Genomic DNA, 26,698 nt, shown 5'->3' with positions numbered 1-26,698 from the left:
GTGTTCCCTTGGAGCTGATGCCTTGAATTTGGGCTTGTAGCCTACTGGACTGTGAGAGAATAAACTTCTCTTTGCTAAATCCATCCACTTGTGGTATTTCTGTTAGAGCAGTGCTAGATGACTAAGACACCTACCTTAGAGAATTGCAAAGATAAGAGCCTCAGTAAACGACAGCTTACTGTTTGTTGGTTTAATACCCATTTTATTTATTCAGAACAAGTCTTGGGTATGTGGAGGAGGGCATGATTGATGATTGATTTTATTTTATTGACTAGAGCGGCAGGCAGTAATGACATGGTGTTGTATTCAGACTTTTCTTAGGGAAAACACATCATGATTTTACATTTTAGTGGCAGCATCCTAAAAAGCTCAAGATGTTACCCTTGTGTATCGCTTATGTACATTAAAAAAAAATTTTTTTTTGGTGCAGATATACACAATAGAACATGTACAGATTAATGCCGTTGGCTGCACTCTTTACACTGTGTCACCATTCTCACTGTCTGTACTCATATTGTTTCACCACCACTGACTTTCACTTTTACTCTTTGTGCCCCTTAACTTTCTGTTCTGTGCTTTAGAGTTACTGTTGTTAATTTGATCTCAGATAGATAATAGTTTAAAAGATCACAATGTTCAAGGCTGACATTCTTTATTAATTGAGCTAAACCATTGTTTTGTTTAAAGATGACTTCATGGGATAGTCTTGGTTCAAAGTTCAAAGAATATTTTAGGGCAGTAGATCTGGGGATTCTCCCAGTCTCAGTGGATCCGGTAAGTCTGATTTCAGTTAAGAATTTGACCTTCTGTGCCACATTTTTCCTGCTTTTGGCTAGGATCCATCTGTTGGGTCCTTGGTCAAAACATTCAGTAATGGTAGCCGGGCACCATTTAGTTATTCTGGTTTCATGGTGATGAAACAATAGTTCATGGATGCAATTAGACCTACAGTCATTTCCTTCTCCAGTTCCTGAGTCGTCTCCTTCTACTGCTGTAGGTAAATAGAAACTAATTGTATCTTGGGTGGCTGCTTGCAAGGTTTTAAGACCCCAAGCGCTGCTCACGGAACTTGGACGTACAACAGAAACTCTAAAAACATTAGGCCAGTTGACTGGATAGTCCCACAAAGCCATGACCCTAAACCTTCAAGAAATCTTGTCCTATGAGGTGTTTAGTTGTACCTCATTGGTATCAACAAGTGTAGCCTTTTCTGTAAGCTTATATATAACACTGTATTTGCTATTTCACCGTGTTTTTCTGGGGTACAGCTTAGTTATATCAGTTACATTAGTCAAGTTGTGTAACTATTACCCTTAGTTGATGCCAGTTTTCCTACAACTGTAGATGAAAATTCACTGTTTCCCAAGGAATGATTCCCTCCTCTTCCTCCCTTCTCCCATTCCTGGTAACTACTGGTAACCATTGGTCTCTATATATTTGCTGCTGCTTGTCATTTCGTGTAAGTGAGACCCTGCAATATTTGTCCTTTTGTGATTTGCTTGCTTCACTCAACGTAATGTCTTCCAGGTTCGTCCTTGTAGCATGTTTCAGGACTTCATTTTTCCTTATGGCTGAGTAGCCATTGTATATATGTACGGTGTTTTGTTTATTCATTCGTCTTTTGATGGGCACTTTTGATTGTTTCAACCTTTTAGCTATTGTGAGTAGTGCTGCAGTGAGCATGGGTGTACATATAGCTGTTCCTGTCGATACTTTCAGGTCCCTAGGGTGTACCTAGGAGTGGAATTGCTGGGTCATATGATAGTTCTGTTTTTAGTTTCTTGAGGAATTGCCATGTTGTTTTCTACAACAGTTGTACCATTTTACATTCCCAACAGCAGTGGATAAGAGTTCTGACCTCCCCACGTTCTAGCCAATATTTGTTGGTTTTGGTCATTACCAGCTAATGTACATTTTATGTATATTTTTGTCTTTCTGTTTGTATCTCTCGGTGTTTCCAACCCCCTACCACCACGTCTTCTGTGCTGCTGTTTATACTGTTTGTTACCCATTCTCTCGCCCTTAACTAGTCATGTTATAAAATTTGAAAATATTTCATTGTGTTTATTTAATAGAATTTTATGTTCCTTATTTTCATTTTAAAACACTGATTAGTGAAATGTTTCTATATTTTTTTTTAAAGGTAACTTGAAACTTTAGTTTACTTCTGTGGTCTTTGGATTGATTTCTTTAACCACGGATCACTGTTTTTTCATAGAAGATTTTTCATCCAAGGCCGTCAATTTTCTAAGCTTGTTTACCATTTATTTTTGTCCATGGTTTCCTAACGTTTCTCCTTTTTAAATTTTTTTTCCCTTAAATTTTGCCCATATACAGGAAATCGAAACCTTATTTAAATGCTAATAATAAATTCATTTTACTAAGTAAAATAAAAGTGGCATAATTTGGCCTGGAGCACTAATTATTTGAAAGAGAACAAACTTAGCAAATTCTTAGTTAAAATATATTTTTATTTCATGGGTCTCTTTGTTATGAAAATACACTGTTTATAGTTATCTCAAGGAGCCTGGGTGGCACAAGTTGTTTGCAATCAGATGTTAGCTAAAGGTTGGCAGTTCAAACCCACCTAGCAGCTCCACAGAAGAAAGGCGTGGTGAACTGCCTCTGTAAAAACTACAGCCAAGAAAACCCTATGGAGTAATTCTACTCCACAGCACACGGGATTGCCATGAGGTAGGGTCTGACTCAACAGCAGCAACAACAAGAACATAATTATCACCACTGCCTGAGAGTTAGTTGAAATAATTTTGAGCTAACCCATGGTTGTTTTCTGTTCAGTTTTTGGTGAGAAGAATAGAATAAACCACTTAATTTACTCAGGTTCAAAAATATTTTTTTATTTTTATGGTAAAAATATATATATAAAAATTGGTCATTTCAACATTTTTTACATGTGACATTAATTACGTTCATCCTGTTGTACAACCATCACTACTTTCCATTTCCAGACTTTTCCATCATCTTTAAGAGAAACTCAGTTAAGTCTCAGCCCTTACGGTGACTTCCGCTTCCTCTCACCCCTGGTAATCGCTAATTAACTTTAGCTTCTATACATTTGCCTATTGTAGATATTTTGTATAAGTGGGAGCATGCAATATTTGTCCTTTTGTGACTGACTTATTTCATTCAGCATAATGTTTCCAAGCACCATCCGTGTTGTGTCATGTTTCAGGACTTTTTTTTCCTCTTTATGGCTGTGTAATACTCCATTGTGCATGTGTACCACATTTGGTTTACCTACTTAACTGTTGATGGACATTCGGGTTGTTTCTACCTTGTGGCTGTTGTGAATGATGCTCCAGTGAACATTGGTCGATAGATATCTGTGTTCTTGCTTTCAGTTGTTTTGGGTATATATTTAGGAGTGAAGTTGCTGAGTCTTATGGTGATTCTGTGTTTAACTTTTTAAGGAACTGTCAGTGGCTGGACCATTTTGAAATCCCGCCAGCAGTGGATGAGGGTGGGTTCCAGTTTTTCCATATCCTTGCCAATATCTGTTTTTCAGGTTTTTTTGTTTGTTTGTTTGTTTTTAATTTTTTTATCGTAGCCTTCTTAATGGGGGAATAGTGACATCTCATTGTGGTTTTTATTGCATTTCCCTAATGACGTTGAGCATCTTTTCATGTGCTTGTTGGCCATTTGTTTTTACCTTCCTTGGTGAAATGTCTGTTCAAATCCTTTGCCTGTTTTTTGATTGGGCTGTTTGTCTTTTTGTTGTTAAGTTGTAGGAGTTCTTTATATATTATGGATCCTAAACCCTTATTAGCTATATCGTTCCCCCAGATTTTCCTAGTCTGTAGTGAATCTCTTCATTTTGTTGATAAAGTCCTTTGATGAGCAAAAGGTTTTAATTTTGATGAAGTCCAGTTCATCTATTTTGTCTTTTGTTGCTTATGCTTTTGGTGTCATAGCTAATAATCCATTGTTAAAAACCCAAAGCATTACCCCTGTGTTTTGTGTTGAGAGTTTTATGGTTTTAGTTCTTACATGTAGGTCCTTGATCCATTTTGAGTTAATTTTTGTATATGGTGTAAGGTATGGGCTCAGCTTCATTCTTTTGCATTGTGTCTTTGTGCAAATCCAGTTGTCCCAGCACCATTTATTAAAGAGACTGTTCTTTCCCCCATTGAATGAACTTAGCACCCTGCTGAAAATCAGTTGGTCATAGATGTATGGGCTTATTTCCGGACTTTAAATTCTATGTCATTGCTCTCTATGTCTGTCGTTATACCAGTGTCAGACTGTTTTGATTACTGTGGCCAAAAGTATTTTAATATGTTTTTTCCCTAAATCCTTTCTCATCTCTGGTACAGCCCATAGTGAATGATTCTTTCTCATGTTCCGTTAAAAGTTGTGGTAATTACCAATTATTGTAATGCAGAAGAGTTGAGATTTTATAGGCAGTAAGGAAGGAGACTTGGTTAGGGCCTCTTGGTTTTGTCCTTAGGATTGTGTTGGCACATCTAACTATTCAACAGATGTTTTTTTAGCTCCTGTTGTGCTATGCATAGGACTAGATGTTGTTATCCATTGGTGAATGAATTCTGTCATCTTGGAGATAAACAGTCTAGCTGGTAAACACTGGCTGCTGTATAACACAAGACCAGAAAGCACCAGTCACATCGTGTTCTTTGGTCGTGTGGCCCCTTGGCATGGCCTTGGGTCAGTTGAAAAAAGTTCAGAATTTCTTGAAATCTTTAGTGCTTCTTCATTACCTACAAGATGAAATCCATATTCGTTATCATGTCACACAGGGCCTTTCATCATAATCTGATCCTGTCCCATCAAAAAGAACTAAAATATAGGTCTGTTTCCAGCCATTTCCCAGAGGCCATCTTGTACTTCCTGGCACTTTCTAGTATCTCACACCTTGGTACTTCTGATTGTGGTAATTTCTGTCCTTGCATTCTATTCCTTTGTCCTGTGAGTCCAAATGAACTCGACAGCAAGGGATTTGGTTTTTGCTTTTCGTCCTCCCTAAGGAGTTTCTGGGTGGTTCAAATGGTTAACAGGCTCGGCTGCTAACCCAGAGGTTGGAGGTTCAAGTCCACCCTGAGGTGCCTCGGAAGAAAGGTCTGGTGATCTACGTCCGAAAAATCAGCCATTGAAAACAGTTCTACTCTGATACGTGTGGGGTTGCCGTCAGTCGGAGTTGACTCAACGGCAACTGGTGGTGGTCCTCCCTAAATATTTTCCCTCTTTTTACTGCTTGTTTGCTTGACCCTGCTTGTTCCTTCAGGTCTTAGATCAAGGGATATTTTATTTCTGAAGTCTTTTCTGTACTTACGCCTTCTGTCTCTTTCCTCACTGCTCTTTTCCCTGTCCTCATTGCTCCCATGATACATACTTCATTGCAGGACTCAACCGTTTTGTTATGATGTGTTTGCTTACTTATCTGTCTAGCCCTCTATACTTGGCTCTTTGAAGTTAGAAATTTAGTCTTTGTGATCTCCAGCATTTCGCAAGGTGCTTGGCACACGGTAGACAATAAATGCTTTAACAAATGACTTTTTATGAAATTGGAAGTGGCAATAAACCATAATGACTCTTGATAGAATGCTGATTTATTATTTACAGATTTATTTTGAAATATTAGGATACTTGGGCAACATCTTGGTCTTCTCAATTAATTTTACCTTTTCCTAAATCAGAGAGTGGTCTAGGATTAGATTTCAAGGGACTTAAAAAAAAAAAAAACCTCGCTGGTATCAAGTCGATTCCGACTCATAGCGACCTTATAGAACAGAGTAGAACTGCCCCATAGAGTTTCCGAGGAGTACCTGGTGGATTCGCACTGCCGACCTTTTGGTTAGCAGCCATAGCATTTAACCACTACACCACCAGGGTTTCCTTCAAGGGACTACTTGACTAAAATCAAAGTACTGTTTATGTTTAAGTTCATTGACAACCAAGTTGGTGAGACTACCTGTACATAATAATGAAAAGTTGACCATAAGTGTTCTCAACTAAAACAAACAAAACTGTTTCATCCAGGAAGGATGAGTGATCCATTGGATTGCGGTGGCCCCTGTTCCATCTCTGTCAGTAGCTGCTGTGTAGGAGTGGATGAGGTGAAGTTAGGACACTTCAGGGGAGCCCAGTTTGGCAGAGTCTCTCAGACTCTTATATGGGCCTGCCCCTCTGAGTGGTAGAGCTGCCATGCCCACTCCCCACATCTCCTTCATACTTCCGTTTTTACTTTGTTAACTTAGAGATCCATCTTACTTTGCAGGCTTTGAGGAACTGTCACTCAGCTACTTACTACACGAAATGACTTGGTTAGGAGAAAAAGAAAGTGGTTGCTGTGGTGGAGGTGGGGATTGTGTGGGGTTTCACAAGGTCACTAAAGGACCTGGGAAAGAGGGTATCAGGAGAGTTGGGAAAGGGGTCATAGGGATGAAATATGAGAACATGCCCAAGACCAAACTTAAAGTTTTGCCCTGTAAGAGTGTATTGTTGGGAGCTGCCCTGGCATCCCAACCTTTAAGGTTTTTAGTCTGTAATTCCAGTATCATGGGACAAGTGCTCTGACACATGTAGGATACAAAGGTGGGGGAATCCTCTGCTGGGATGTAACCAAAGAAAGCTTAGTAGAGAAGATACTTGAGCTGGGTCTTGAAGGACAAGTAAGAACTCTCCAGCCAAAATAAAAATAAACCCACTGCCATAGAGTTGATTCCAATTTATAGTGACCCTATAGTACAGAGTAGAACTGCCCCATAGGGTTTCCAAGGGCATAAATCTTTATGGAAGCAGACTGCCACGTCTTTCTCCTGTGGAGCAACTAGTGGGTTCGAACCGCTGACCTTTTGGTTAACGGCCGAGTGCTTAACCACTGTACAACCAGGGCTCTACCAGAGTAAGTTAGGGAAGGGTGTTCCTAGAGACTTGGTAACCTGGCTGCCTGCCCTACCACCTAGGCTAGGGTAATGTGGACTGCAATTCAGCAGAATTGTGGAGGGTAAAAAGGGCATTTGTGAGCCATCTTGAGAACCTAGTCACTATTTTCCCTGTGAAAAAATGCATTTCAAGTACAATTTGGAGCAAGAACTGACTTTCAGATGAACAGCCCCTCACGAGCTCCAGACCCACATGCTGCCCGCCCGCGTGCCGTTGCTTGATTTGTTAGTAAAGCTTTTTTGCTGTAAAGTAAACCCATGCTTGACTTCCTAGGGGAAATGAAAAATGCTAATTTTGGTTAAGTGTAGATTCTTTTTCCCTATTTTTTTTAAAAAAGATGATGCTGTTTAAAAACCGATAAAGAAATCGGTAATGCCTGTAAAAGTGTTTTGTAAACTGAAAATCCCTTTACAGACGCCAGTTACTTTTATTATGGTTGGTATAGTACCAACTATATATGTATACACACGTGTATATATATGCGCACTTGTTGTTCTTAAATCCTGGGTGGTAGACTACAGGATAACCGTCAGATGTTAGAAAGTTAGAATTTCTACGATGTTCGTACCGCGAGTAATCCTCTTCAGTGGCAGTATTTATATTGCTATCTTTTTGAAATATTTGTTGAATACAAATGTTAAGAGCTTTGTACTGCCTTTTTTTTCCTGTGCTGAGTCAACATGGGTAGGTTTCAAATTGGGAAAAAGGAATAAAGTGGAAAAACACAGATTTAAGCAATTTTAGAAAGATGATCCAAGTGCCTGTCGGTAACAATTGTAAATCTGCAGAGGATTGTACTTTTTTTGTCCAGAATAGTTTCCTAGTGATTTTGTGCTTCTTTGTGGTCAGGTTTTCAAATCATAATGTCTGGAAGAGTGAAATGTGAACCGTCCTATAATGTAGATCATGAGGGAAAACTATTTTTGCTTTTTTGCAAATAGAATACAATACAGGCAGTCCCCAGATTACGAACGAGTTCTCTTGCTGAGTCTGTAAGTCACATTTGTATGTAGATCGGAACAGTGAGGTACTGTTGATATCTAACATCAGTTAGTCAAATGTTTGTCTTAGTATAGGATATATAGTGTACTTTTTATGCATAAAAAACATTAAAGGAACACTTCCAGATACACTAAAACATCTTTACGTAATACAGTAATAGTAATAATAATAATAATAATGTTTTGATGCACGTCACAAAGTAGCGCCCATTTGTTATTACAAACCATTGTATGTACCTCGCATTTTTAATGTAATAGGCTTTATGGGGGTTGGTTGGTAACTGTGGGTTGTACATAAGTCGGACCTTCGTAACCTAGGGACTGCCTGTACTCCTGAAGTGACCCATGCTAGGTTAATGGAAAAGATTATCTTTTGGGTTGCTGCTAATAGGGAAGATGTACACTTGTGTGGTTTATGTTTATTTCCTTAACATACTGAAGACTCATTCTCTGGAAAATTTTCTTTTCCTGTTCTTGTCTTTTTTTCTTATCTCTTCCTATCTCATTCTGCAGCCCCCCTTCTCATTCTTGCCCTCCCTTCTGTTTCTCACCCTCCCCCCTTAGATTATTGACTGCTATTCTCAATCTAGCTCATAGTCTTCGTGTGACTCTTATTTACAACCAGAGAAATTTTCTGCATGTCATTGAGCCTAATATGCCATTGATTTTAAGACTCATCATTTATGTACTACCATGAAAGAATGCTTTCTCTCTTAGAATCTAAATTTTATACTTATTGAAAGAGTTCTCTTACGCTTCATAATTTTTTTTCGAATCTCTCTCTTCTGCATTAATTAAAAGGAAAATATAAACAAAATAAATTGGTTAAGACATTCCAGAAACCACGTTACATTCAGAGTCCCGCTTTCTCCTGCTGTTTTTTTGGTAGCTTTTGTGCATGCTATTACTTTTTATTTCAGTGTGCAACTACCAAAAAAATCCCACAAACCCATTGTCATCAAATTGATTCTGACAGTGACCCCACGTGGTACAGAGTAAAGTTTTCTTGGCTGTAATTTTTACAGAAGCAGACTGCCACTCTTTCTCCCAAGGAGCGGCTGGTGGGTTTAAACCACCAAGCTTTAGCTAAGCACAAACTGTTTGTGCAACCCAGGGACCTACAGTGTAATCTTTTTTGAAGACTTAATCAACCGTTTGAACTCAGCGTTGTGCTATCAGCAGTGCACATTAGTCAACTGAAATGACGATAAAAGCCAACTTTGAGCACGTGCACGCAGTGACCACTTCATCATGAGTCACCTGCCGACAGCAGTAATAAGATTTCATTTAAGATGCATCAAAGGTGGTGCAGTGGTTAAGCTCTCGGCTGCTAACCGAAAGGTCCCATCAGCCACTCCTTGGGGGAAAGAGTGGCAGTCTGCTTCTGTAAAGATTACAGCCTTGGGAACCCTATGGGGCAGTTCTGCTCTGTCCTATAGGGTCGCTGTGAGTCACTGTGAGTCGTAGTTGACTCAACGGCAGCAGGTTTGGTTTGGAAGATGCATCAGGGTTTCGCTGTGTTAAAATGTGAAAAATATGTCTCAGAGTTAATGAATGGTTCTAGATTTCAGAGATCATCTTTAAGTTATGTGATTGAAATATCAAAAAGTTATTAGGGATTTTGATTAATATCATTAAAATATAAAAGTAGTCACTAATTTGCATTAAAATGGAAGAGACATATATTAATTAATAAAACTCTTACCTCTTTAACTTCAAAGTATCATTTTTAGTTTGGAGGAGTTAAGCTTACTTACCAAATTTGGTTTGTTTACACTGTTGATAGAAGCCGTTACTGGAATTCTTGGTTTGTTAATTCCTGTTGTATTAGATTGAAGGCAGTGGTGGTTCAGTGGTATAATTCTTGCCTTCCATGCAGGAGACCAGGGTTTGATTCCTGGCCAGTGCATTTCAAGAAGAGCCACCACTCATCTGTCAGTGTCGTTTTGTGTGTTGCTGTGATGCTAAACAGGTCTCAGTGGTACTTCCAGACTAAGATAGGCTAGGAAGAAAGGCCTGGCCATCTACTTCCAAAAATCAGCCAATGACAGCCCTATGGATTGCACCATTTGATTCTGTTGTGCATGGGGTCGCCATGAGTTGGTGGCTGACTCCACAGCAGCTGACAATATTATATTAAATGTCCGTGCCACACAATAACTTTTTGAGTTGTCTTATAAATATTCTTATCTCTTCCATTCCAACTAGGTGTTTTTTGCTTGTAAGGCCTCTCTTTTGCCCCTAAAGAAAAAAACCAGAATTTTTATACTCTTCATAATAAGTCTAACAATGTAGAGGAATTTGAGGAAACAGTTAACAGTAACCTCTGCCCTGCAATATGTACGCACTCTAAGATAATGGTAATAGTTCCATGTGTATCTTACATCTTTCTCTTTGTTCTTTTTAATCATGTATCTACAAAGTTTTTCGGTTGTTACAGAAATATTTTAGACGTTCTTTTTTTTCTCTCTTCATATATTATGAATTTCTGTCTTGGTCTCTACATATAGATTTAACTCATTCTCCTTAAATTCTTTAAGTTATTCATTCCTTCCACTGTTCATGGACATTCAGATGGTTTCTGTGATTGTTTTTTCTCCTGCTACAAACACTGCTGCATTTATTTCTTTGTACATACATACCTGTATATAGGTACAGGTGACATGGATTTTTGAAATTGGAATTGCTGAATCAGAGTACATGTGGGTTAAATTTTTTTTAAAATTAATGTTGTTATTGAGAATATATACAGCAAAACATACACCAATTCAACAGTTTCTGCACGAACAATTCAGTGACACTAATGACATTCTTTGAATTGTGCAACGGTTCTCACTCTCCTTTTCTGAGTTGTCCCTTATTAACATAAACTCGCTGCCCCCTAAGTTTCCTGTCTCATCTTTCCAGTTGCTGTTTTCTATTTGATCACATGTAGATAGTTCTTAAAAGAACATAGTTCTCAAGGCTGACATTTTTTACTAGTTAAACTAAACTATTAATTTGTTTTTCAGAAGACTTCAGGCAGTATTTCTGGCTTAAGGTTTAAAGATTGTCTCAGGGCAGTAGTTTCAGGGATTCATCCAGCCTCCATGGCTCCAGAAAGTCTGTAGTCGATGAGAATTTGAAAATCTGTACTGCAAATTTTACTGTCAATTGTTTTTCCAAAAAGGTAGTACGAATCAACACTTAACAGCAATGAATAGGATTGCTCTGTGTCTGACTGTACTTTGTCAGTTCAGTGGACAAGTAATGTTTCACCACATTATTTTATACTTGAAAACACACTGCTTGCTCTCTAATAGGTTCCTGTGCTCTTTAATTGCTACTGTTGTTCCCTCTTTTACTCCAGAATATTGTAAGATCCTTAAACTCTAGTTTTAGACGGTTGTGAATTTGGAAGTAATCTGTATAAAGGGAATAATCATATACATGCTTTCCTCTTCCCCATTATCATTTGTGTTTAATGCGTGTCTTATTTTTCCATCAAGATACGTGAAACGGGGGCTCTGTTGCATAGTCAGCTCATGCTTTCCCATATTAAGATCTCTCGTGATACAAAAAATATATACCTTATATATAACTTCTCATCTTTAATCAGGCTCGATCACTTTGCATAACGGCAGCTGCTCTCGTTAGGAAGGCTTGTGAAAAGTGACGGCCTTTGTGCTTCTCAGTGTCGGAATGTCACCTAGTGGTGAAAGAATGTAACAGCAGGCTATACGCAAAGGCTGTGCTTGTGCAGGTCAGAAACTCATGGCTGGGAATTATCAGAGGGGTTATTTTTTCTAGCCGCCTCATTTTAATGGGGAAGAAGTCGAGATCAAGAGAATGGAAGGAATTTGCAAGATATTTTCGTGATGAAATGTCATTTACGGGCAAATTAAAGCAGACTCTTAAATTCCGTGTTGTCAGTTTGTTTTTTTCTTAGTTTGCATTTTAGGGGAAAGTTGTGTATCTTATTGTTCCTAATATAGGAACGGACACAGCATATATGGTCAGTTAATTTATAGATGAATTAGTTTGATAAAATAATTTAGAATTTGTTGCTACTTATGTTGTATCACTGGTTATATAATCAACTGTAGCTTTATAGAAATGTACTCATTAAAGGAGGTTTTCAAAAATGACTGTTTTCTCTTTCCTAGGGTTGAAATAACTTAAGACTGCTATCTATGCAAATGGTATAGTGCAGGCTAAGTTATATAACTTTTAATGTTCTTAATATTAATCTTAATGCAGGTAATTACACTATCATTCCTAATTATAACTTTTTGTTATAGCTATCACATTGTTTTGTAGGCATACAAAAAGGTATAATTATACAAAGAGTGCGCTTTACAAATGTAAATACAGTCTTGGTTTGGTGTATATTGGATACAATGGTCTTCCTTAAGCCTAAACACAGAAACAAAAGCGTGTATTATAAGAGAAAGTCCAAGATGGGAAGTGATAAAATGGGTATTGAGTAGAGCTTTGTTAAAATTTAGCCGGTATACTTGTAAAATTTCCATGTATTCATTAAATTATATTATGTCATTCTTATTGTTAGGAGCTGACTTGAAGTGTTAAGTTTTGCCCTCACAAAGAGCCATCACAATTGCTTGCTGTAGCTTTAAGATTCATATCTATTTTTGTTTTTAAATATAAATATTTATATAAATATTAAAATTGAGGTTCTGTAATTAGAGTTAGGATTTTGTATGCATTAGGGCGTATTTTATTTTAATCACAAAATGTAGAACTGCTTCTGAATTGCAGAAGGCCATCTTAGTTGCTGTAGATGCTACAAAATTGAAAATGAAATAATATTCTGAAGACTAGCTGTGCTGTTTATACTGGAGGATCTTCAAAACTCTTTTTGCTGGGGGGTCCTTAAAGATTGGTTTCACAAGTCTTTATTTAACATAGGTAGGTATGTTCTCAGAAAAAAAAATCTAGATCTAGAAAGCAAACAGGGGGCCCACTGGTTCTGTCATTCAGCAATACGAGGTGTCGCCAAAGTTTTAGTGCAGCTCTAATGCTAAAGACTCCAGAATATATATGCTACAACTGCCCCCCCCCCAAAAAAAAATCATGTGAAAGTTTAATTATTTAAATTTCTTTTATACCTACTTGGTGAATTTTGAATAGTACAATTTTCATTTGTTTTTTTACTTCAGCCCCTCTGAAGTTGGCAAATACTGACTAAAGTAAAAAAGTAAAATGAAAAATGTACTCAGAGTTTACAAAACTGAACTGTAAAGTAAATTTAAATAATTAAACTTTCCAATGATGTGTTTTGTAAGCTTGTAGAACATATACTTCTGGAGTTATTTTTAAAGCTTAAAATCGCCATTGCTTTCAGACTTTGAGAAATGCTGTATTTAGTGAGTATGTGCTTTGTCCCAGGCTCTGGAATAAGTGCTTTAGATACATTGGTAAACTAGGCAGATAACCTGGAGCGTACAGCCCAGTAGGGAAGATGGTAAAATAAAAGGTTAGGAATTCTTTACTTCACCATGAAATTTTCTTCGATTCCCATAAATATCAAAGAAGAATAAAGTATATCCAGTTAATTTGGAGTTGAATTTCTTTTATGTTTCTCATATGTAACACCGTGCTGCTTAATACTGGAATGATTAATTAAAGATAGTGTTTTATTGCTTTGCTTGAAGTTTTTACAGATCATTCTCTAAATCACCATGTAAAATTACCTGCTATGGAATTCTAGGCACATGCGTAGAATATCCCTATAAAGACACACACATACTATTATAATAGTGTTGTTACAGCACATGAGAAACCCAGTTTTGCAGTAGAGATGGCTTAGGGGTTTGGGGTTTCTGTGCCTGGTCAGGCCAGCTCATCTTATTTTAGGAGATGAGATCAGGCTTTTAGCCTAGACTAAAGACTCTAAATGGTTCTTAGTAATTTGTATAATGTTGGGGGAAAAACAAGTGACCTTTTAAAAGTTAGCATTACATTAGATTTTGTTGATTTATTTCTGGTGGCTTCATCTTGTCCTGTATTGCTTCTTTCACTCAGCAGCAAATCAAGTTCATTATAAATGCAAGGAGGGGTTTGGTCAAGCACAATAGCCTATAAGCTCCCTGCTATTTAGGTAATATCAAGGCTCAGGCATGCACTGTGGAATTGGGATTTCAGTGAGCCAGCTAGATATGATTTACTCAAACAGTAGGAGCTCTCCCAGCAGCAGTCAGATGGCAGAGGTCATAACTTCTGAAAACTCACTTAAAATTAAAAAATCCTGAAATTTAGTATCTTAATGATTTTGAAGGCAGTTTGAAAAGACCAGAACAGATATTAGCAGAAAATTCTCATTTGAATGGATTTTTTATGCTTAGTTTTTATTTTTTATTATTAAGAACCAGCTTGTGAACGCCCTGCTAATTCCAGCAATTGGGAGGAATGGTGATTTAGTGCTCTTGGTAAGAAAAATGTCTTTAATTTGTTTCCTATGATTTAGAAACTGACTTGATTAAAAAACACATGCACTCCAGCAAACCACAAAGGTTATATATACCTTTGTGTAAGTTGAATGAATTTTTAGAAATTTGATATTAATACTTCAACCAACTATTCTAACTACTAGAATAGTATATAACATATATTTTCATCTTGAGTAAGCAGTAAAATTTAAAATATGTTACATAGTTTTTTATCTTCATTATTGAAATAATGTTAAGAACTTTCTATTTACATACACATTTTAAAATTTTACGTATTTATAATCTGTGTGTTTTAAGTGTAAGAGCTGTTACAATTATTGTCTCATTGAATTTTACTAAAAGTTTATGTGAAAGGTAAATTCTTGGTAGTTTTCCATGAGGTATATGTAATATGTTTAAAGTGAATTGGAGGTTTTTAGAGCAGCATTTCATTTAAATTATTTTTTAATGTTTGGATGTTGGTAAAATTTGTTAAAACAAGAATTTTGCCTTAAAATTAAGCTAAATTTCAGAGACATACTTGTAAAAAGAGTAATGAGATAATATGGTCAAGAAAAGTATGAAAATGGATTGTTACAGGCAGACTAACAGCTCATTTTAAAGTAATTATTTGGAGTGTTTCTTGCTAGCATTACAGTTTTTAACTGTAAAAGATGAGATGAGAATACAGTTTATACTGAACTAAAATGAAATCCAAGAGACGTGTGATACTATTATTAAAAGTAACTTTTAAATAAAATTTTAAATAGTTACTTACAGGTACATGGGCTCATTGAAGACAATTGTAACGGCAATTCCTTTTCTGAAATTGTAAAAAGCATGGTTATTTGTGGACTAATACTTTCTACATTGAAAAATCAGGATTTACAAAATTGAGGAAGTATGGCTCTATTTCTAGCCAATGGATAAAAGATAAAGGTGACGATGAGTTAAATTTAAAACTCAAAAGTTAAAGTTAGGTGAATACATCTTAAGAGTTATAAATAATGCCTAACACATAATAGATTGAGTCAGTGGCTTTGGGACTCTGAGAGGCAGATTGCTTCAAATTTATTGCCTTTGGTATCAGGAATAAATACTTTCTAAAAAATTTCTTCTATCTAAAATCTCTGGATAGATAACTTATTTATTTAAAAAAACTTTTTATTATGAACTATATCAGTATATTAGAAAGATTAGTGTAATGAACCCCCATGTATCTGTCACTCAGTTTTAGTATTTTTCAGCTCATGGCCATCCCCCAGCCAGTAAGGATAGGTTTTTAAAAATTTTGTGTTTGGAAATAAATTCAGATGTACAGAAATGTTAATGTATTGGTGTAAAGTTGTTTATAAGATTCCTTGATTATCCTTTTATAAAAGGATAGCCGTAAAATCTGTAGCAATGTTTTCTCTCTTATTCCTGGTGTTTATAATTTGTGTCTTCTTTTTCTTGTTTTTTTCCTGATGAGCCTGGCTAGAAATGATCAGTTTTATGGATCTCAGAAAACCACCCTATTCTTTATGTTTCGTTGTCATGTATATTTGCCCACAAAGTTCCATTTTTGGTGTTCTTTATTCCCTTGTGGCGATTCGTATTTCCATCTGATGTACTTTTTGTGAGGGACTTCCTTTAATATTTTTTTATAGTGCAGATTTTCTGGTGATACATTGTTTTCAGCTTTTGTGTGTCTGAAAAAGTCCTTATCACACCTTTGCTTTTGGAAGATATTTTTGCTGGGTATAGAATGCTCTCTTGACAGTTTATTTCTTTCACTACTTCAAAGATCTTGCGTATCTTTTCACCTGCATTATTTTTTAGCAAGAAATGTGATGTCATTCTTATCTTTCTTTGTATGTAGCATGTCTTTTTTTCCTCTGCTGCTTTTAAGATTTATTTATGTATTATTTTTTAATCACTGGTTTTAAGCAATTTGATGGCATACCTCAGTGTAGTTTTCTTAATGTTTCTTTGCTTGAGACTAGTTGAACTTCTTGGATCTGTGGGTTTATAGTTTTGATCTAATTTGGAAAATTTTGGGCCCTTATATCATATATTTTTTCTACCCCCTACCCCAATACGTATTAGCGTACTTAAAGTTGATACAGAGCTTTCTGATCTGGTCGTTCTTTTTTCCCTTGGCTCTTCTTGCTTTCAGTTCTTTTGGATATATACCTAACAGTGGAATTGCAGGGTTGTATGAGTCTGTGTTTTAACTGTTTGAGGAACTGCCTTACTGTTTTTCACAGTAGCTGTACCAATCTGCATTCCCACCAGCAGTGAAATTCCAATTTCTCCAAATTCTCACTCACATTGTTTTTTTATCTTAGCCATCCTAGTGGGGATGCTTTTGATTTGCATTTCTCTAATGACATTGAGTATCTTTTCATGCGCTTATTGGCCATTGTATCTCTTCTTTACGGAAGTGTGTGTTCAACTTCTGTGTCCATTTTTAAAAATTGGATTTTTTTTTTTCTGTTGTTGTTGTAGGAATTCCTTATATAGTCTGGATAGTAAACCCTTATCAGATGTATGGTTCCCATATACTGTCTTCTAATCTGTAAGGTTATCTCGTCACATTGCTGGTAAAGTCCTTTGGTACATAAAAGTTTTTAATTTTAATGAAATCCAGTTTACCTCTTTTTTTTTTTGTTGCTCATGCTTTTGATGTCATATCTAAGAATTCATTGTTAAAAAGTAGGTCCCAAAGCATTACTCCTATGTTCTGTTCTAAGGTTTTAGTTCTTACATTTAGATCTTTGGTCCATTTGGAATTAATTTTTGTATATGGTGTGAGGTATGAATCTAACTTCATTCTTTTTTGCATGTGGAGATCCAATTACCCCAGCACCATTTATTGAAGAGGCTATTGGATAGACCTGTTAAGTTTTAATTAGATGTTAGACATAATGACTTTTATCTTGTTGGGTATTGAATATTTTTGTATTCCCATACATATCCTTGAACTTTTCTGTGAAGCAGTTAAGTTACTGGGAAACAGTTTCTTTCAGGTCTTGTTTTTAAGTTTTGTTAGGCAGGACCAAAGCAGTTTTTAGTCGAGTGCAAATTTTATCCCACTGCTGAAGAAAAACTCTTCTGAGTACTTTTCCAGTTCCTTGGGGATGGTGAGGTTTTCCACTCTGGTTGGGGGCGGGGTGGGGGTGGGGCAGACACTCTTCCTCCCCTTGTTTGAGCCCTGATTTTTCCCTGTGATTTTTTTCTGGTGGTTTTTGACCTGGTTTTGTACACTGATTAGTACTCAGCTGAAGACTTGAGGAGAGCCCTCTTGCAGATCTTTGATGTTCCTTCTCTGTACAGATCTCTCTTCCCTAGTAATATGCCCCAGGAACCTAGTCAGTTTGGTTCAACAGACTCCCAGCTTCATCTCTCTTAACTCAGGGAGACTGCTGGGCTTCTGTTTTTCTGTTGTGGCTTGGAAGGTCTCTTCGGGCAGTAAGCTGGGACAATTGTGGGGCTCATTTGTTTGCTTCCTGTCTCTCAGGGATCAATGTCCTTTGTTGCCTAATGTCTAATTCTTTGAAAACTGTTGTTTTGTATACTTTGTCCTCCCCCCTCCTTTTGTTTTCTTAAGTTGTTTTAGGCAGGAGGGCAGATCTTTTCCCGGTTACTCTATCTTGGTTGGAAGCACAAGTCTCTTCATATAAGAATTTGACTTCCTCTCCTTAAGAAGGCTGCATTTTCAGTGGTGGTAATGGGAAACGGGGACCAGAGTTATATGTATTTGATTATAAAAAAATGACCCAGATGAAGAATCCTGAGTGCTGATCCTGAGATTCGGTCCAGACCTTAAGTAAAAGTCACAGACAGAAGATTAAGAATCTCAGACTGGTAGTCTTCAGTTGGCCCGTCTTAGAGCTGAGTGCCTTTGCCTTAACCTTTGAAGGTAGCCGTCCACATATTTAATTCCAGGATGGACTATGCCTTGCAACATTCAGGCAGTAACAGCTAATCTCCTATTGGGAAAGAGGTTGGGCTTGCTCATTTTCCTCATAGTCTGTAGCAGCAGGCACAGCCCTTGAGACTAACTGCCAACTCAAGTTGTGTTGATTTGATGGATCAGTGTTACCATGCTGGACGGAATCTAGTAGTATGCTTCAGGGCTATAACACTGTCCTGACCAAGAAGAAAGGCCAAGAAGATAAATTCTGGAAGAATTAAAAGGAAATTGTTACTAAATTGCCCAAAGGGTTTTGTGTGACAGTATCTTGTTTTGGAGAAGTTGGATCAGATACCTCTAAGGTCTTCTCCTTTTCCAAGATGTCAGATAGTCCCAACATTTTTACTGGTTATTTTGTTGATGGCATAACATCAAGAGATTTCAGCAGTCTTATATAGGGAATCAGTTTAAAATCCTGCAGTTGGTTTTCACTTGGCTATTTGTGTCCTGAAAATGTTCAGTAACGATTGCTATCTTAGTATAAACTCTTCACCAGGTCATTCATTCAGCAAGTATCTTTTACTTGTCTGCCATGTGTCAGGCCTGTGCCACACACTGGGTAGATGAATAGAAGTATGGAATCTGACATGAGGGAAAGAGTAGTCCTGTGTTCTGCAGAGATCAGCATAGTCTAAAGCGGTGGCTCTGAAACTTTTTGGCCTCAGATCCCTTTTATACTCTGTGGACAATTATTGTGGACTCCAAAGAGCTTTGGTTTATGTGGGTTATATCTAAAAATACTGATATATTTTTTTCAGTATTCATTCAGTGTTTTTAATTATTTAATAAAGTATCTATTAAGTCATTCAAACAAAACAAAAATAAACTGATTACATGGTAGCCAGGTGTCTTAGTCATCTAATGCTGCTGTAAGAGAAGATACCACAAGTGGATGGCTTTAACAAAGAGAAATTTATTCTCTCACGGTCTAGTAGGCTAAAAGTCCAAATTCAGGGTGTCAGCTCCAGGGGAAGGCTTTCTCTCTCTGTTGGCCTTCTCATCAGTCTTCCACTGGGCTAGGAGCTTCTCTTTGCAGAGACCCGGGGTCCAAAGGATACACTCTGCTCCCGGGACTGCTTTCTTGGTAGTCTGCACCCTCTCTGCTCACTTCCCTTTTATCTCTTGTAAGATAGAAGGTGGTGCAGGCCACACCCCAGGGAAACTCCCTTTACACTGGGTCAGGGATGTGACCTCAGTAAGGGTGTTACAGTCACACCCTAATCCTCTTTAACGTAAAATTACAATCACAAAATAGAGGACAACCACACAGTACTGGGAATCATGGCCCAGCCAAATTGATACACACATTTTTTGGGGGACATAATTCAAGCCATGACACCAAGTAACATTTTTATGAAAAAAATACATTTTCTAAAACCAAAACCAAAACATAGCAGGAAAACTGGCGTTGTTTTACCTTGCAGATCTCTTTAATGTCTGGTTGAATGTCTAATAGTTGAAATTGAATTTTTTTTTTTTTAAACAGAAGAAAAAGAAAAGTATGTCAGTGGGCTCAATGAATTTTCTTCTTAAACAAGCTTCATGGATAGTCAGAAACAACTAGAAGGTTGCTTAGTGGAGTTGGAATCAGAACGGTAGAGTCAGTTGAGTGGTCTTCAGCAGGAGAGTGCCTGCCGCAGGGATTTGACTCCTGCCCAGGACTTGCCATTCATGTAACAGGCGCTCAATAAATGTTTGTTGGATCGTTAGTTTCATAATCCTGGAGAGGTTTTTGGCGTGGTTTCACTGCTGATGCGTTACCTCTTCTCTGTACTTTAAGGAATGAACACTTAGCGTTGTGTGAAGCACTTTTAGCTCAAGATATTTAAACGAGGCTACTTACCTGAATCTGGGGAATAAAAAAGGAGGATTTAGTAGTAGTTATTCTCAGCATTTAAATTGTCCTTTATTAATACTATTGCTACTATAAGTTAGTTAATGAAGTATGCCAAGCATTGTGATAGTAAGTAATGCAGATTCAGGAATTGGCAAACCTGTTGCCGTTGAGTCAATTCTGACTCATAGCGACCTTATAGGACAGAGTAGAACTGCCCCATAGGGTTTCCAAGGCTGTACTCTTTATGGAAATGGACTGCCACATCTTCTCCCTCGGAGCAGCTGGTGGCTTTAAACCGCTGACCTTTCAGTTAACAGCTGAGCACTTAACCACTGCACCACCAGAGCGCCTTAAGAACTGGCGTAGCCATTGAAAATGTCATTGGAACCGTTTAGCGCTTTAGTGACTACTTAACAGTTAACTGTATTTCTTTGATTCATGTATCACAGTGTGAAATTTCCCATCAGCAAGTGTTCGTCATTGCTTTGGATGAATTCAAATGTAACCAGAATATTTTCAAGGAGCACTTTGGTGGTGTCGTTGACAACTGATGACAGAATGAAGTTAGGTGGCCTGCTGATGTACAAAGTAGCTCCCTAACGTTTGTCTCCTTTATTTCTCTCAGTTATCTTCACTTGTTCTGAAGCACGAAACCTTTCAAACCACTGTAGATATGGACAAAGAAGAAAGGAAGACTATCAACCAGGGTCAGGAAGATGAAATGGTAACCCACTTTTTATAATTTACTTGTGAAATGTGAAGAATTTATCTCTGCAGTTTATTATTCTAGAGAGTTGTTGTGTGCCGTCAAGTTGATTCTGACTCGTAGAGACCCTGTAGGACAGAGTAGAACTGCCCCATAGAGTTTCCCGGGCTGTAATCTTTATGGGAACAGATCACCAGGTCTTTTCTTCCATGGAGCTGCTGGTGGGTTAGAACCACTCACCTTTCAGTTAGTAGCCAAGCACTTAACCATTTGCATCACCAGGCTCTTTATTCTAGACAGTAGAAAAGTACTTTACCAAAAGAAACAACAGCCAAATCATCCTTATCGGGACCTTCCTGAAATTTTAAAAGGCATCACTTCTTGAGCTTATCCTGTTTTTGCACTGGGATTAAGTAACAGCTCTAATTGTTGGTTTTATTATAATTTCTTTTTCACTTAAGAGAAAGAAGTATGTTTTTTCATTTAATGATTTAAGTTCCTCTAGAGAAGTTACATTAGGTAATACTTAAATATAATCCTGAATACAAGATTTCTGATTTTGATTTATAAAAAAGTTTAAAATCAGTGTGATAAAAAAAGTAAAAAAAAAAAAAAAAACAAAAAAAACAAAAACAACTTCTCAGCTCTTGTAGGGGAGGAAAGAGGGTTGTCAGGTACAACATAAAATGCTTTGTTGTATTTGAAATTCAGATAGCAAGAAATACTTTTTTAAGTATATCCCAAATACTGCATAAACCCATTGCCGTCGAGTCAGTTCCAACTCATAGTGAGCCTATAGGACAGAGTAGAACTGCCCGAGGGTTTCCAAGGAGCACCTGGTGGATTTGAACTGCCGCCCTTTTGGTTAGCAGCTGTAGCTCTTAACCACTACGCCACCAGGGTTTCCAAATATTGCATAGGACATACACTAAAAAATTATTCTTTGTTTTTTAAAAATTCAAATTTAACCAGACATCCTGTAGTTCTGTTTGCTAATCTGGCAACCTTGATGGGGGGTAACTGAAATAATTTGGGTTAGTAGGTCTTGTTGACCCGTCACAGCATTGTTGGGACAGTTAGCTTATCACTTGGAAAAAAAACAAAGTTAAACCCAGCTCATCTAGATGTAGTATGGTATTCTGGATTATATCCTGGAAAGAAAGAAAGTCTGAGTTTAGTTACTGTACCAGTGTTAATCTCTTGGTTTTGACAAAGGTATCATAGTTGTGTAAGGTGTTAACATTATGGGAAAACTGGCTAAAGGGTATATGGGAATTCTGTAATATCTTGGCAACTTTCAAGTTTATTTAAAAAATCCTGCCTTATGACAAAGTAAATTGTGGAATAAATTAAAAAGATAAATAGAAAAATGAAATTATGGAAGTTCTACAAAAAATATGTTGAATCCAATATACTGTGTCAGTGGGGTTTTTTTTTGTTGTTGTAATTAAATGAAGTTTACATTTCAAGTTAGTCTCCCATACAAAATTTTTTTTACATACATTGTTATGAGACCCTAATTGCTCACCCCATGCTGCAACAGCAAGTGGGAAAGAACTTAATAACATCAGATGTAAAGCCATGTATATGATGTAAAGCCATAGGTTCAATACATTTGACAACTTAAAAAATATAAATTTGATATTACATTTACCGGAAACAAAATTTAAAGGTAAATTATGGACTGGGAAAGTATTTGTAGTTTATGGGTCAGAACAAAAAGAGGCCATATTTATTGAGTGACACCCATCTGGAAACAGAGAACTTTGGAATTTCTGTATGCGCCGTATCATGTGATATTTAATCATGTGATCACTGTTTGTGTTCATCCAGGAAGTTTATGGTTATAACTTGTGTCGCTGGAAGCTTGCCTTAGTCTCTCTAGGAGTGGTTTGCACTGGTGGTGTTCTCCTCCTCTTCCTCTACTGGATGCCTGAGTGGCGGGTGAAAGCGACCTGTGTTAGAGCTGCAGTTAAAGACTGTGAAGTGGTGCTGCTGAGGACTACTGTAAGTCAGTGCGTGTACTTACAGCCGATTGTTTGAGGAGTAAAGTAGTGCCATTGTGTCTACTTTGTTCACAGTAATATACCAAGGGAACAGATAGAAGGATATAATGAGGATGGAAGGATATAACGCGGAATACTAATTGTAGTGTTTCTAAAAGCATCTGTATATCTGTGTATCTACTCCGCGTCTGAGTTCTTTTCCCTTTGAGGCGTCACCTCAGTGAGTTTCGAGTGTTTTAGGTGAATGTGATTAGAGTTGAAGGAACTGTAAAGATGATCAGATCCACCCCCTTCCTTTTATAGCTTTTGAAGCCCTGAGAGATTAGATGCTTGTCTGTGAAGGTCACTGGCCAGTTAGGACTATAGTCCAGCTCTTTCATTTACTAGGCCAGTGCCTTTCTACTATGATGCTGCTACATCCCAGTTTTATTATTTTTTTAAATCCTAAATGAGAGCATTTAACAGGAGGTTTTAATATCTAGTCCCAGTATATAGATGGGTAAATGAAAGAATTACTCATGATCTTTCATAAAATGTTGATGTGTGTGTCGGTGAAGCATGTCCTAGAGTGGTGAGCAGTGGAAAGCACTTCATGAAGTGCTTCTCCATTTAATGAGCAGAAAGTGATGCTTTCCAAATTAGAGATGAGTAAATAGTATCATGCAAAGAATTAAAAGTGCACATAATTTGACCCTTCCTTTATCATTCTCCCTTTCTCTTTTCTAAGGATGAATTCAGAAAATGGTTTTGTGCAAAAATTCGCTTTCTTTCTGTGGAAACTAATCCATTTTCAAGTCCAAAATCTGTAGTGAATAAAATGTCAATTGGCCATGCTGTTCTTTTAATTGAGAATCCAGCTGAGGAGAACCGGCATGAGATGAACAAATATTCACCGACTCAATCACAACAGGTATTGTGATCTTAGTATCAAAGTTTCTTTAAAAACCACAGTGCATATCCTATAATTTTGTGCTTGCAGTTATGATCGTTTGAGAGATACCATACAGAGCATAGCTTAGACATTACTAGAAAAAACAGATTACGTATCACATGTAATCAGTATAATTTTAGTATGTCATCATATGATAAATTTGTAAACTTAACTGTTAACAACCGATGATACGCATTTTGATGTAACATTTATTTATGCTCTGCAGATTCGTTATTTCACCCACCATAGCGTAAAGTATTTCTGGAATGATAGCCTTCACAATTTTGATTTCTTAAAGTAAGTGTTTCTCTTTCATTTGGATTATATTATCAACTTAAATATTTAAGATAGAAAATAATTCATTTGAGTATCATATAAAATTAAAGAGGTTTTTACTACATAGGCTTTATTCACTTATTAACAACTCCATGAAGACTCATTAACCATTTTAAAAATAAATCCCAGCTGAACTTGTACTTTGGCAGATATTTACATAAAAGTTAGAAGCAGCGTGATCCCCAAATTACATTATATCTACCTACTCTGAGTCTGAGTCTTTTTCTCTTCGAGGCTTCACCTCAAAGTGAGTTTTCAGTACACCTTGTAGCCTCTGTTTTAAGTCAGAGAATCTGAATTACCACCTCCAAATTTGCTGACAGTTCCGTCCAATTGTACATGAGGGATGGATTAATAGAAAAGCAGAAACTTAATTTTATTGTGTGGATAAAGATGGGTCATTGTCAAAGCATCAGGCCTTTGGGTAGGCCAAATTAAAGTACTGTAGTTTCTTAAAATTTATTTTTGGTGGAGGGTTCAAGTTATATATGTACTAAATTATTTAGAATTCAATTTATTGCTATTGTTAAGTGATTAAATAATCATTCATTAAGTATCATTGCTTTAGACTGACAGAGTCATTCTTAACACTAGCAGTAAAAACAAAATCACCTTATGAACATTTAAAATATTCGTGGCTGGGTTCTTCCTCAGACATACTAGAGAACTGGAATATTCTGCAATGGGGCTGGGCATTTCTACTTGCCAAGTTCTGAAAACCATTCCTGTTTAAGAACCATTGACTTAAGAAGACCGCCTAAGAGCTGCCATTTTGTTTAAAATTAAAAAAAAAAAAAAAAGACTCGGAGCTGATCCCTGATACCTTCTTGAGAAATCACCGGCCTCAGTGGGAAAAATATGTCAAACATAGTTGCTGCACGGCCTTTGCCAGCCATAGAAACTTGTAAAATTTATGATTATTCAGATTAATAAAATTAACCAGTTCATTATGGAGCTTAGCTTTCCTGTCAGAGTAGAATAGGATTGGATCTAAATGATGTGTCAGGTTCTCTTTGCTTTAGAGTTCTATGATTAGTATCTCACTGAAATAAACATAAGATATTTTGGGGAAGGATAAATATGAATTCTGTTAGAATTGTTAGATTTTAGACATTGCCTATGACTCATAAATTTGGTACTTGTGACCTCGGTATGATCTTTGCATTAAGATCAGAGAACAGATTGCATTGATGTTTTTGTGGAATTAAAAGAAAAAGTAATGAAAAGGATTTCTTAGTTTGAAACTTACAGAATTGAAAAAGGGAAGCTATATGAAGTAAAAATGTTTTTGTCTTTGTTTTGGATTTCTCAAGTTAGTTATTCTTTACCTTTCATTGTATTAGTTTGATTATTAGCTTTTACAGCTTTGACAAAACCTTAAGCAAGGATAATAACATTACTGCATAAGCTTGAGTGTTTAGAGCTGTCTCATCATAGGATAGATATATTGGATAACTTAGAAGTTGCGGTGTTTGAGAGTTAAATAAACTTCATTATTGTTTATTTTGGTAATTTGCGATGTTAAAATTCTCATGCGTTATCTCTAAATTTTTAAGGGTTTCTGTTTATAAGGAAATCATATTTTAAAATCAGGCATATAGAAAAAAGTGAAGCATTAAGAAATTTGGATATTTTAAACTTTGTTTAAAGTAAAACTTTGGATTTATTTAGGGGACTGGATGAAGGTGTTTCTTGTACGTCAATTTATGAAAAGCATAGTGCAGGACTGACAAAGGGGATGCATGCCTACAGGTAATTTTTATCCAACTAAAGTTAGATCTATTATCAGAATTTCTAAATATAGCAGTATGCATAGTCCATACTTTGACCATGGAGTTGTACATTTTAATGGGTATTTAAATATTATAGACATAGTGGTTGAGAACTTGTTGATATATTACTTGGGGAAGCCTGTCTCTGAGTTAAGAATTATAAAACTATTGAAGCTGGTATTTTGAAGTTGATATCCCTGAAATACTATATTTCGTCAGTTCCAAGGTACACATTTTCCCACATTTAACATCTGTGAAATTGGGATGTGTCACGTAGTTGATGGAGTGTCATCCTTTAATTGACAGTGTTTATCTTTCTTGCCAGTACATAAAATAATGATGTGCCTTATAATTGCTAGCCTCTTAAGATTTTCTGAAATATATTGTTGGGAATTGTAAGCATGAGCTAAAATTTACCACAGTAAAAATTTGTAAATTAGAAAACTTAACCTTTTTATAGTGTTATTCCTTGCTAAAGCATAAAAATATACCACTATGTTACACATTTTAAAGATAACTGTCATTTTCAAATTAAATCAGAAATTTTCTTGTATTTCTGTCGCATGTTCTTTCAAAGTTAGTACATAAAAAAATTCACTCAGTCAGACTTACAGTTCATAAAAGGCAAGAATTACTCTATCAAGTAGAAAGTATTATTCTAACACAAGGAATTAAAAATTATGGAAGGATTTAAACAACTTTTTTTTTAAATTGTACTTTAGGTGAAGGTTTACAGAACAAATAGTTTCTCATTAAACAGTCAGTACACATATTGTTTTATGACATTGGTTAACAGCCCCAC

At 36.6% G+C, this 26,698-nt stretch overlaps 1 protein-coding gene across 7 annotated transcripts in view; it reads left to right on the top strand.

Moving 5' to 3' along the window:
• ATP13A3 (ATPase 13A3) overlaps positions 1–26,698 on the top strand; it is a 100,225-nt gene that overhangs the window by 6,870 nt on the left and 66,657 nt on the right. For 4 of the 7 annotated variants that reach the window (XR_002823604.1, XM_023728713.1, XM_023728714.1 and 1 more), the window contains exons 3-7: positions 20,771–20,869; positions 22,685–22,858; positions 23,585–23,767; positions 24,015–24,085; positions 25,796–25,876. Coding sequence is in view for 5 of the 7 variants with exons in the window: in XM_023728713.1 (XP_023584481.1) it covers positions 20,819–20,869; positions 22,685–22,858; positions 23,585–23,767; positions 24,015–24,085; positions 25,796–25,876 (560 nt within the window). In the remaining 2 variants the exon portion in view is untranslated. Of the gene's footprint in view, positions 1–14,287; positions 14,351–20,770; positions 20,870–22,684; positions 22,859–23,584; positions 23,768–24,014; positions 25,877–26,698 lie in introns of those variants that run through there. The other 3 variants (XM_023728712.1, XM_023728715.1, XM_023728716.1) reach the window with 3 other exon arrangements.

The sequence above is a fragment of the Trichechus manatus genome, unplaced genomic scaffold (assembly GCF_000243295.1).
Source record: "Trichechus manatus latirostris isolate Lorelei unplaced genomic scaffold, TriManLat1.0 scaffold00026, whole genome shotgun sequence".
Classification (NCBI taxonomy): Eukaryota; Metazoa; Chordata; class Mammalia; order Sirenia; family Trichechidae; genus Trichechus; species Trichechus manatus.
The sequence above is the reverse complement of the archived record's forward strand: the minus strand, read 5'-3'. Positions and strand labels throughout refer to the sequence as shown.